This window comes from Seriola dumerili, unplaced genomic scaffold (assembly GCF_002260705.1).
Source record: "Seriola dumerili isolate Sdu_G_001 unplaced genomic scaffold, Sdu_1.0 BDQW01000167.1, whole genome shotgun sequence".
Lineage (NCBI taxonomy): Eukaryota > Metazoa > Chordata > Actinopteri > Carangiformes > Carangidae > Seriola > Seriola dumerili.
This window is the reverse complement of record NW_019174422.1, coordinates 783,766-796,279: the sequence shown is the minus strand read 5'-3', so window position 1 is coordinate 796,279 and position 12,514 is coordinate 783,766. Positions and strand designations below refer to the sequence as shown.

The following is a 12,514-nucleotide window of genomic DNA, read 5'->3' as shown; positions in this document are numbered from 1 at the left end:
TTGTGTTGGAAAGACTATAATCCAGCTGTGTGCTCAAGTTACAAAGAGTTTCCTTAATACAAATGGAAAAATCTGACACCAAACAAGACAAATCAGACAAATTCATTTGTTTCCAGCACAGTTTCACTTCTTTCAAATGTTTTCTTGAATTGAGGGACCTGAAAGAAGGAAGTCACTCACTGATTCACCATGATCCTCAAACACACTGATCTGCACTAAAAGAAGTCAAATTGTACCACCCTTTTTCAAAGCATTTTCAGACTCAGATGATTTACCGAGTTGGATGTTTCTGCACTTATTACCCTTCATGTTGAATGAGTATCCTGCAACGCCTCTAATTTTTATTTACACATATTTCAGGCGCTTGTGTGAGCTTGTGTGAACATAATCTAGAGTCAAGATGATTACTTATTCAAAGTGTTACGCTTAATTAACTTGCTGTGAGGGGGTTCGCATAATTTGCTGCAACACTTTGGGCATTACAAGCAGATCAAAAACCAATCCGATAATTAATTAATCCTCTGAGGTGGCTATCGGTGGTTTTGTGCTCTGATCTGTTTTATTTTTTTTAAAGACAACCGTAAAAGACAACAAATCAAGGGAGGCGGCGATGTGGAAAGAATGTAAAAACTGATTTTTGGCAGATGCATGTCTGGAACAAGGGCGATGACAGACTGATAGCATGTTAGAAAGAACCAAGGTGATATTTTTCTTTAATTTGAAGCCTAACAGCACAAGAGCTGCAAATATAAATGGGTACAAACATATTGACAGCTCCAGCACAAAACACTTCCTCTCTATGGCCAGGTTATTAGCATACAGGAATTTGTTTTCTCAATTTCAACCCAGCTTTGAGGAAATGGAAAGAGAGCGTGCCGGGGACACCAGTGATCTCACGCAAGAGTACTCTCACACCACCGAACCGAGAGTTGCAGCCTTAACAGTGCTGTGAGCACATTCAATTACATTTCTACACATGCAAACACATGTCCTACCTGACATGAGCTGGGCAAAGGGTTCGGGGCACGTGGAAGGGATGGGCAGGGTCAGCTTGTTGACAGCGACTCCATAGGCGACAGCAAGTCCATCAATGCCTTTGTAGGGTGCCTCTCCTGTTAGCAGCTCCCACAGCAGAACTCCATAGCTGGAAAAACACACACAACAAGGCGTGAGACCGTAAACTCTCGCCAAAATTAGACACAGTATATATCCTGAATCAAGTCTGTTATACAGGATCTAGCAACATATATATCAGCATTTTAAATATATTTAAATATATTAATATGTCAATATGAAACTAAATTTTCATTTCATTTCAGAACTTTTTAATACAATGACTATGTGTGACTATCTGTGTTTACGCTACTTTACTTTCTGGTCCACTGCCATGTGAGAATGTTTTCACATCCATGAGCTGTCAGTGCAAACTAAATACTTCCTGCAGCAGCTTCACAGTAAAAGCCTTCCAGTAAATAGCATTATGGTTAATCATGGACTTTACCGCAAAAACAGCTCAATGAGTCTTAAATTACCAGCACGAGGATTATCTTAAATCCCAGTTCACTCCAGTCTTACTTGCAGATCATTCAACTCAATGTTCACGGATCAGATCTGTGGGCTGCCACAGCTGCTTTTTGGATACGACCACTAGGGGGTGCAAAAGACTGGAATCTTTGAATTCTAGTGGCTTTAAAGCTGGACTAGTTGATTTTTAAAACATTTTTTCAGGGAAGTGGAACAAGCTGAAAACCCAACATTGGCGTATTATCCCATTTTAAATATGTAATGAATGTAAGACCAATATTCATTCTATTTTGGTCTCCACAAACTGAACCAAAACTGTGGGTCGTAGAACCAAAACAACAAGCTGAGGGAGGCTAAAAGACTCTATAAAGCTAAGAGGAACTGTAGAGATACATAGTCATTTGATCCTTTGTTAATATAAAAGACATAATAGACTAATATAACTTCAAGCTTATTTTAGGCAGGTTTTACCTGAGAATATAGGTGGTTTAAATTCATATTGACTTTTATGTCTCAGCGCCGGTGACAGTCTGAGCCAGAGACATATTGTTTACGAGTTGTCTGTCCGTCCCATTCTTGTCGACGCGACATTTCACTTATTTGATATTTGTGTTCAAAGGTCAAAGTTCAAGGTCTTGTGAATGGAATATATCAGGAATGCCTTCTGACACCATGTGACCTCACAAAACACATTTTTGGCCAAACTCACAAATTCAGACACTTATTATGACACAGTTTAACACAAATGTCTATAAGGATAAAATGAAGTGACGACATTTGATATCCAGCTGCTTGATAGAGGCATAAAACCACGAGGAGGTATTTCTAGTTTAGACAGTAACTTGAGAAGGTGACAAAACTAATCAAAGTAGTCTCCACTGAGTTCTCAGCACACAATTACAAACAACTACTTCTAGACTAAATACTATATGTGACGCTTTTTAAGGGATAGTGTTTCATTTAGCTCTGAACTGGGCATACAAGATAACACCTTTACACACTTGGTCATCTATGGTGTTTAGATATTTCAAGATGAAAGAAGGCTAATCTTAATCCTACGTCTTGCTTTGCACAACACATTATGATTTTCAAATTCATTATCCTAGCATTGACAGTACAGAACCGAGACACATTTGTGCAGTGGAGCTATTTTTGCTTGATGAAACACGTGCTTGCAAAGCTGTGTGAACTCATGCATGCAGAACGCGTACGAACACACACACACACACACACACACACACAAACACAAACAGACTTTTGGGCCCACACAATGGGAGCAGCCCTGTGCCCAAAGAAGATGAAGCATGGTGAAGGACTTGGATCTTCCACACTGTCAATTAGCCCTCGCCCGGTCTTGACTGAACGCACTGTGGAGGCTCGCTAAGTGGAGAGCACAGGCCGCAGCCTTTTTTTATTTAGGTCTTTAATTACAACTTCCACACACTGTGACTGTGCAGAAACTGCTGCTCGTCGGCTCACCCCAAGGCAGTCGCCGTCTCCGCGTGGCAGCTTTTAGAGACAAGCGGCCGTGGACAAATGAGAAAGAATAGTAGAACAAAGATTACTGTTCATTTTCGGAGCAGGGCTTCCTGCCTGCCCGACTGCTACTCCCACATTTTTCTGTTTTCCCGATTGTGCAGTGATTGCTGTGAAAATGAGGTTATGTGGGTTTGTTGTCAATAGATGAGGGAGATGGAAAGTGAGAGGATGTATGTGTGAGATGAGTGAGAAGGGCCTCAGCCCATTAGTATAGTAAAAAAAACTACACACTCTCACTGAATAGGGTTCCTTAAAGTACCAGAAAATTCCATAAGTAGCTGGCACCATAGCGGAATCCTTTTTGATGTTCTCAAGGACACTTTGAAAAAGGTTCTCTGTAGCAGCATGCTCAATTGGTTTCACTCTGTATGGGTATGCAAAGAACCCTTAAAGAATGGATGAAATGGTCCAAATCCACAGGATTAAAATTAAACCATAGCATATAAGAAGAACTGTTATAACCACAACGCAGCATAGCCATGAAAGTGTTATTGCTTTAATAAATAATTTATATATATTCCCCTGCTTTCTTCATTGCAAATGCAAATTCATATTCGACACTTAAAAGCCATAATGAATCCTCTCTAAACAAATCACACAGTTGTTTAAGTCATTATTATAAAACCGCTAACCATAATTAAGGGATTTTCTCTTTTTGTGTAGATGTGGCCAAACACACACACAAACACACACACAAACACACACACAAACACACACACACACACACACACACACACACACACACACACACACACACACACACACACACACACACACACACACACACACACACACACACACACAACTATTCCCAGATAAAAGGTTGTGGTTCGGTCTGGTGTGTGGCCTCCTTCTCTGTCTATACTGGAGACAATGGGACAGTGTGCAGCACACATGTCCCACAACAAAGCACAGAGCAGCTCTTTGAAGAGACGCCATCACATGGCTGCAGCGGCCTTGCTGCAATCAATCACTCTGTCCCTCCATCTCTTCATCACTGCCCCCTCCACCCCCACCCCAGCCTCACTTCTCTGCACTTTCACCCTTTCCCCTCTATTTCTATCATGTTTTCTGTCCACAGACCTCTGCAGCAGGTCCACTGTCTTGATGTAGAACCGCAGATAATTAGTACACAATTATTGAATGTCCAAGATTTAATAATGCAGTTGGGGGACTTCCCACATCTTTCAAACTCCACATGTGAAATTCCTTTTTTCTAGAGTGGCTACATTGGTGTGACTGGAACAGTAAGAGGCATCGGCAGTAGAGCTGAAACTATCTGCAGTAGAGCTGAAATTATGTATATTTTAAAGGTGCACTGGCTATTAGCCAGTCAGTAAATGAGAAACCACAAAATATTTGTCAGTAAAGACCACTGCTCAGTGTCATTTCAATTTCATTAGCAATGAATGTTTTATGCCAAACATACTTGTGAAATCCTGCACTACCCACAAGCTTTGTAAATCCTTCTCAATCAGAGAGGTCTCTGTCACCATAGAAACACTAATATCAGTCAGCAAGCACTTTTATCAGAGACTGCTATTAAAGTGTGGATAGTCAGACTTGCTGCTTTATTTATTGGCTCATGATCAAACCTGAGTTTTCAAATCTCAAGTCAAAATTCTGGTTTGGTGAAGCAATAATATTTGGCTGTTACCAAGACAACCTATGACTTTTTTGTTGCATTACATTTAACATTTTAAAACTTTATGCACTGTAGCATAGTTAAACATAGTATATATGCGTATAAATATACTGTATATAAAGTATATGGTGGTGGTAGGTGGATATTTAAAGCTTTGGACAGAGCCATGCTAGCTGATTCTCCCTTCTGTCAGTTCCTATTCTCATCTAAGCTAATTGCCCTAGCTTCATATTTAGGGTCCACATATAAGTGTGGCATTAACATCTGATCAAACTTTTAGCAAGAAAGCGAATAAGGGTATTTCCCAAAATATTGAACTATTCCTTTACAGTGGCACGACTCAATCCATATCCCCTTTTCTTAGAAATGATGAAGGGCACAACAGGCTTTGATAATTTAAATTCCTTGGAAGCACACCTGCGCACATAATAAAAAGCCTGGATTTGCTTCCGCTGAATTCCATTGTAAATTACACAGCAGCTAAATATCATTGAGCTTTAGAGACTTCAGAAACACACACACAAGCACTAACCTCCAGACATCGCTGCCCTTGGAGAAGGTGGAGGATTTGATGACCTCAGGGGCCATCCAGGCATAGGTGCCAGCGGTGCTCATCTTGGTGGTCTTGTGCCACTCTCTCGCCAGGCCAAAGTCAGTGATCTTCAATGTCAACCCCTCCATACATTCATTCTCTATGGGCTGAGCCAGGAGGACTAGAGGGAGGAAGGAAACGTAGGTAGGAAGAGAGGGAAGGAGGAAAGAAAGACAAGGTTTTAAACAGTTAAATATGAGGAGTGGTTATAATTCAATGAAATGTATCATTATGAAGATTGTGTACATTTCTTGCTTGTAACTGAGAAAAAAAGTCATACTAAACTGAGCTTAGTCTTCGACACAAACATTCACACATTCTCCATTTCTTTCTCACTTCCTCTTCCTCTTCCTCTTGTTTTTAGGCCACTCTGATCCAAACTCACGGTGACTAACACATTTCCACATATCCAATGACAGTTCATTTGCATTAGATTTATCAATGTGAAAACATACATCTCCGCCCCTTTTAATGGTTGAGATTATCAGTGTTAGGCGATTGGCTGCAACGCATAAACATAATTTCTCATTTCTACTGGCTCTGAGTATAGCACGGTTTATCTGGCATGCTGAGTCGTGATCATATGCATGACTGGGAGCAGGGCCAAACTGATGCATCCATCCTCAACTGACCTGTGTCGTCAGTGCACTGGCTTAATATGTAAGTCACATGGGCCAATGGAGAGGAAGCAATGTTTTCAAAATTAGAGTTCAGTAGCTCCAGTGCATCAGTGTATTATATACTGGGTCAGGTCGGGAAGTCCAGAACATGCATGTAGCATCCTATCATGCACACCCCAAATGACAGGCACAACGATTGGGCCGGTAAAGAGACTGAGTGGACCAGGAAACATGTTATGAATATTTTTTGACGGTCCACTGGCCCACCGGGATTTGTCCAAGAGCCAGTCTGACTATGCAGGGTTTTGTTGTACCTGGGCGTAACATGCACGCATTATGCCAGTGGTCAGAGTGAATATCAATAAGTCATAAAAAAAAATCTATTTAACTTAATGTTAGCTAGTTAAACCTCTGCATGTGACAAAAAACTTTTGAATATTAGATAATCATATTTTATGAAAAAAACATACTGTAACATACTGGGACAATAAAAGATTTTCTTCATCTTTTATGAAATTTCAAAACTGATACACTACTGGTTAACAATCCAAATCAGACTCGTGCTGCTATCGCACAACAATCTTTCAGTTCCTATTTCGGTGATAGGCAGGTTCTTATTTGTGTTGGTGGACACTGTGCTGCTCTATGTAGTCACTTCTTTGTTTGTTTAAGGTTTAGGATTTGCAGTGAAAGAAATAATAGTGAAATAATTCATATTTATCTGAGCAGAGAACACAAAGTTGCAACAAAGAAATATAGTGTGCAGTATTTCATTAGTCAAACAAAGGAAACAAAACCAACTCGTTTAAATCTGTCAGGATGAAATACCTGTTTGGGCCTCTTGGGCTCCCATTTATGTCAGAAGCAAATACTGTTCTTCAACCGAGGTAAAAGAACACTACACTGGTGCAGTTTAAATGAAGAATGAGGTAACGCCATTTCCACGGATCCAGTGAAAAAAAGGGTTTTCTTTAAGTTGACCAACCAAGGGTCACAATTAGAAGCTGTTTCTGCAGACATGGTTCTGCAGGGATCAGCTGATTTGCATTGAGTATAGTGCCTGAGAAACTAATGCCTTTATGGGCTGTAACTTTTTCAAACTTTGGTTTAAATGCTGGTTACAGTAAAATCAAAACACTGATTATGTCATAATACCAGAAAGATCAAGTGTTGTTTTATAGGTGCCCTGTGGAGTTTTTGACCTCTGGTAGCACTATGGTCCAGTTTTGTACGTCTTGCGCATGTGCACAAGACATTGATTTTCTTCACATTAAAGGAAAGTGGTCTCAGACTTTTGGACCCTATTGTATAATATCAACGTATATTGACAGGCTTTGGGATGGATATATATTTATATAACATATAAGCATACATACATAAACAGACATATTTGCATGGGCTAATTATTTTTGCATCTAGTCATTTTTGACTAAATGTCTATAGTTTACCAAAACCATGCTCACTGGGACTTTATGAAACCCCACATCTACTGGAAATGGTGTTTTTGCTTTCAACTTATCAAACAATATGATGATGATGATCGGCACCAGGATTCAGTAAAAAGCAGAATCAGTGACTGGATTTACTGAGGATTGTTACTTGACAGCAGATCAATCAGATCTGGATGACTGGTGATTTTCAGTACTGATCCACATACAGTCGGTCTGTAAACATGGACGTAAATAGAGAAATCGAGAATGAGAAAAGTGCACACTGTAAAATGTAATAACCTATAAGTAAACACAGTTTGGTAACCAGCCAGCGCTCTGCAACCGCACAGTGTTGGAAGGTTCTTCAGGCGAGATCTATGAAAATAGAATATAATGCTGAGGATGTCGGTTGCTGTGGTGTGACTATGTATCACATGTCTCAGTATGATCGGCAGCCGTGCCTCTCTTCCCCTTCGCTGGCAGGCTGGGCACCGCTCAGGGCAAGGCTGGCCGTCAAACACAGGGAGGAGAAGCAGCAAAGAATTTGACTTATTATAGGGAAGTAAGACTCCTGCTATTTGCAGTCACTTTCCGACTTTCTGGGCTCGCCACTCTTTTCCTTTTTTCTTTTTTTTCTTCTTTTGAGTCTTTCACTAAAAAATCTATTTTCTCCAGTCTGTCTTTTCTTTCACTACACGAATATGAATTTTATCTTTTCTCTACACATATAAATGATTCTCTTTCTCGCTTTGTTGTCTCAGTCTTTGTGTCTCTCTCTCTCTCTCTCTCTCTCTCTCTCAGACATCCTGTGCTTCCCCTATAGCCCAGAGGCAGCGAGTTTTACGTCAGAAAGGAATGCATCACAAGAGGTTGTGTTGTGTTGCTCTGTGTGTGTGTGTGTGTGTGTGTGTGTGTGTGTGTGTGTGTGTGTGTGTGTGTGTGTGTGTGTGTGTGTGTGTGTGTATATGTTGACGGGGTAGGAGACTTGGTCCTTTCATAATGTACTTGCATGACAATTTCTGCACGCACTCCTTCAAAACGAGACACACAGACGACTTCCATGGCAACGAGTTTCGTCCATTCTGCCACTAAGATGATGACAGGTGCAAAGACGGCCAAATGAATGGAGGCTTTTACCTCACCCTCCCTTTATTCTAACAGCCAGACACTATTTTAAATTGAGAAAAAACTGCATTAAGGTATGTCCATCACAAACTTGCAGATTGACTTCTGCCTCAAGACGAAGGCACAGACAATAAAATCGCAAAAGTAGCCAACGGCCAAAACAAAAACAAGCTCTACAGTGAGGGGAAAAAAAGTGCCTGCTCATTTAACCTTTCTGCAGAAAATCAATTTCTGTCCATTCTACAGCTGAGTCATTGTTTCTGTCAATGCCACAGGCCCTAAGGGAGGGGGTGGGAGTGGTGGTGATGTTGGGTGGGGGGTGGGGGTGGGGGTATTTACTGCCACAAGCCCAGATCCCTTGCTCCACCTTTTTTGTCCGCCTGCCGGTCAGTGACTGGTAAAAACAAGCCCTGGTCAATCACCCCTGTTTCCCCCCAGGTGCTCACTCGTCATGGCGTGACCCCACTTCCAGGAAGTGACGCTGGTATCAGCCAATTAGCCACCAGTGCTCAGTGTTGGACCCTTCCTTAAAGAAAAAAAAAAACACAAACAGGAGCCGATTTTGTTGTTCCTGCTCACCGTTCATTGTGCACAATAAGCACAGCGCTATTTTAGGAAACGGAGGTTAAGAGGGGTCACATGGCTTCCGACACTGACAGACAGACAGGAGGGAAGTGTAGATACTGTGGTAAAGCGAGCAGAGTTGACAGAGAGACAGAGAGAGAGAGAGCGAGAGAGAGCTAGGGAGAGCTAGGGAGAGCGAGAGAGAGCGAGAGAGAGCGAGAGAGAGCGAGGTGCTGAATGTTGATCATTATCATATGATTGAGTGAGACAGGGCACAGCTAAAAGTGGCTGCCTGGGCTTGAACCGCAGAATTATAGATAATGGTGCTCACACTCTCACACACCCCCACACACACACGGGGACACACTCCAGTCCATTTTTTTGGCAACACACCCAGCTGCACACAAGTAGCAAAGTGTGAGACATCCATGAACGTAAACAATCACACACATACACACACAGAGAGGGCATGAAGCTGGAGGGCATGAAGCTGGAGGACATGCGCTTGCACACTTGAATACACACCACTCACTCAACTGCTTTACACACACCAACAGAGGTGAAGGCTAAATCCCAGAGGGGTGTATGGGTGTGATATAACTGCTGGACCATCTAAACCCTAATCAGCCACCTGGCACTAGATTATTAAATGTGCTCAAAGTGTGTGTCCACAGATACAAGTTTGTCATTTATCCAAATCAAATCAAGAGGAAATATATCTGATGCCACAGGTCATTTATAATGAAAAAAACAAACAAAGATTACATTTAAAATCTGAACTGTTAAAACATGGGTCAAATTAATTATTCAATCTGTCATGATAATTAAAAATCCACAGTGCCAACAGACTGCCAAAGGCCTTTGCCTTGTAGGGGATGCTGCTCGAATGGGGAACCATCCGAGAAGTAATGAGAGGAAGGATTTTGGATACAACACCACAGATGGAAAAATTGTGCATAAAGATGAGGCTGTTTGCTGCCTTTGTAAAATACAAATTAAGTGACAGCCATAATTCCTGAAGATAAACATTTATAAAACCTGTGTGTCTCTTGTTTAGCTTAAATTCCACTTCGACAAAAGCAATGTCTTATTTAAAAGACTTGAAGGCAATCAATGCAGAAGTTTGACCTTTGACCTGCTGCTGTCTATGTACAGTTGATTGATGTTTCCTGTATTATATTACATCCACCCACTTTACCTCTGCACTGGCCAAAGTATGCGCTCCCGAGAGTGAGTGGAGAATATCGATATCATATTTGTCCATTAAAAAAAAGAAGTGGACAGGACATGGTTAGCCTAGCTTAGCATAAAGACTGGAAGCAGAGGGAAACATATATATATGTATATATATATGGAAACTATATATGTAGTGGGACAGTACATCTTAGCCCCATAACTGCCATCTTTGGAGTGTTCATCTGAAGAAAAATATACTGCTGTCCAGGAAAATGCATCTGTATCTCTGTTGGTCCAGAGACTAATTATTCTGCACTGGAAATCTTGTTTAGACTCTGGGTCAAAGAAGTACTTTCTTTGATTCTATTGGAGAAGTTGAGATATAATCAAACGATAACTTCCAAGACAGATAGATGTACCAAAACTATTAAAGCCTGTGCTCCTTTTATAGATTTTGCTGAAGAATCAGTTGGACTTGATATTATTATATGTATTACATGTATTATATGTATATGTTATACAATGTCCTTATTTTAACTGAAAGTCTATAAATTGAGAGGCAAGCTGGAAAAAGAGGCAAAATAACAACAGTCCCATAACGGGCCTATCTTACTCCAGTACATGCACCTCAGAGTAGACTCAGAGTATAACGATGATTACATTATCAACTTATAACATAATATATGGACATGACCTTGATCATTTTTGCTGAACTTGATACATAAGAATGTCACCAACATTTTAGCCAACATGATGCCAGAATAAACAGCAGGGTTTTTACTACCATTACAATGCTCTGTGTTGCTGTCTGAGTTTCACCTGGCTCCACAGAGAATCAGGTGAAGTGAGGATAACGTGCTACTCGAGGATAATAGGTGTTTTTCCCAGAGGACTGCATAATTCCAGCCAGAAAGTTTGGAAGTTTGACTTGGTTTCAAAGCTGCACTCCACAGCTCCAGTGTGGGAACATTTTAGGTTTAAGCCAAATGCCAGCACTTCCAATACATGAGCTCTTCCTGGGTGGCCCACCCAGGTAGATAAAATCACTCAGTTTCAACATAACACCTTATTTTACTCTTTTCAAACTAAGTCATTTTTGGCCACACACCTGCAGTAACTGAGCGGGGACTCCAGGCTGCCTAGCTACCATCTGCATGTGAGGCATTTAGGGAACATCGGTAAATTGCAGCAACAGAAAATAGTACTGCATGCTCATCAGTCACATGCCGCACCACCGCTTACTACAAGTAAAGTCTGAATGTTCTTAAGAATTAAAAGTCCATTGTTCTTTTAAAGGGTGTACTTGCCTTGTACTTGACAATATATATCGTCGAACAAAAGTAGACAGGCCTAGGAACAGAATCATTGTAAACACCAAAAGACTTACATGTAAGGTTCTCACAGTTTCATAACCCACTCATACATAATAAATGTATAAAACTCATGCACATAAATGTCTCTGCACTTATGAGACAGATATAGCCTACCTGTACACTCATGTATGCCCACGTGGGTCCACAACAATCATCTATGCACACGAACCCCCCACACACACACACACACACACACACACACGCGCAACCAAGCACAGAAACAAACATGCACATTGACACAAGCAATAAAAGCATTTCAGCAGTCTCAGCACACATACACGCCACATTCTTCTTCTACTTCCTGAGTTGAGGCAGAGTGCATCCACAGTTCAGCCCTGTTCAAGCCTTCCTCCTCTCACCACCACCGTTACACTGCCGACGACCGCTGCGTTAGTCAGCTGCTTACTGGACAGCATGTGGCAACACACTGTGTCCAAATCAGCCACTGACCCACATAACATCAAGCCTGCTGCTGACATCTTTAAAAAGCTGTTCTGAAAAGTAGGGAGTTTAAGTCTGGACGGGATAACAGCGTGGATAAAAATAAATCTTTTTTTAAAAAACACCCTCATACCCTTAACGACCTCCATGCCGAGCAGCAAATAGCTGGATCGTGATCTGTGCATGTAGGACAACAGGATTTAGAGGATGATGGAAAAATGTAAGATTACGGTTTAGATCTGGTAAATTGTATGGAGCTTATACATGAAGGACACATGAGTTATTTCTTATCTGCATCCTCCTTTATCTCCCACCTGGTATCACATTTTGAAGAGGTGTGTTTACAAAAAAGGCGAACAGGGCAGGAAATCCACCTCTCCTTCAAAAGGATAAACGGCAAGTATCATGACTAGATCGCTCTTGCCCAGACAGAGCGTCTTCCTGATAGAGAGGCGACACCAACAATGTTGCCACAAAAACACCGT

The 12,514-nt window shown here is 41.2% G+C and overlaps 1 protein-coding gene across 1 annotated transcript in view; it reads right to left on the bottom strand.

The window, feature by feature from the left end:
* Nucleotides 1-12,514, bottom strand: part of map3k11 (mitogen-activated protein kinase kinase kinase 11) — a 43,695-nt gene that overhangs the window by 14,958 nt on the left and 16,223 nt on the right. Inside the window, exons 2-3 of the mRNA XM_022752214.1 lie at nt 5,241-5,421; nt 996-1,144 (exon numbers count right to left, since the gene is read on the bottom strand). Coding sequence (XP_022607935.1) covers nt 996-1,144; nt 5,241-5,421 — 330 coding nt within the window. The remainder of the gene's footprint in view (nt 1-995; nt 1,145-5,240; nt 5,422-12,514) is intronic.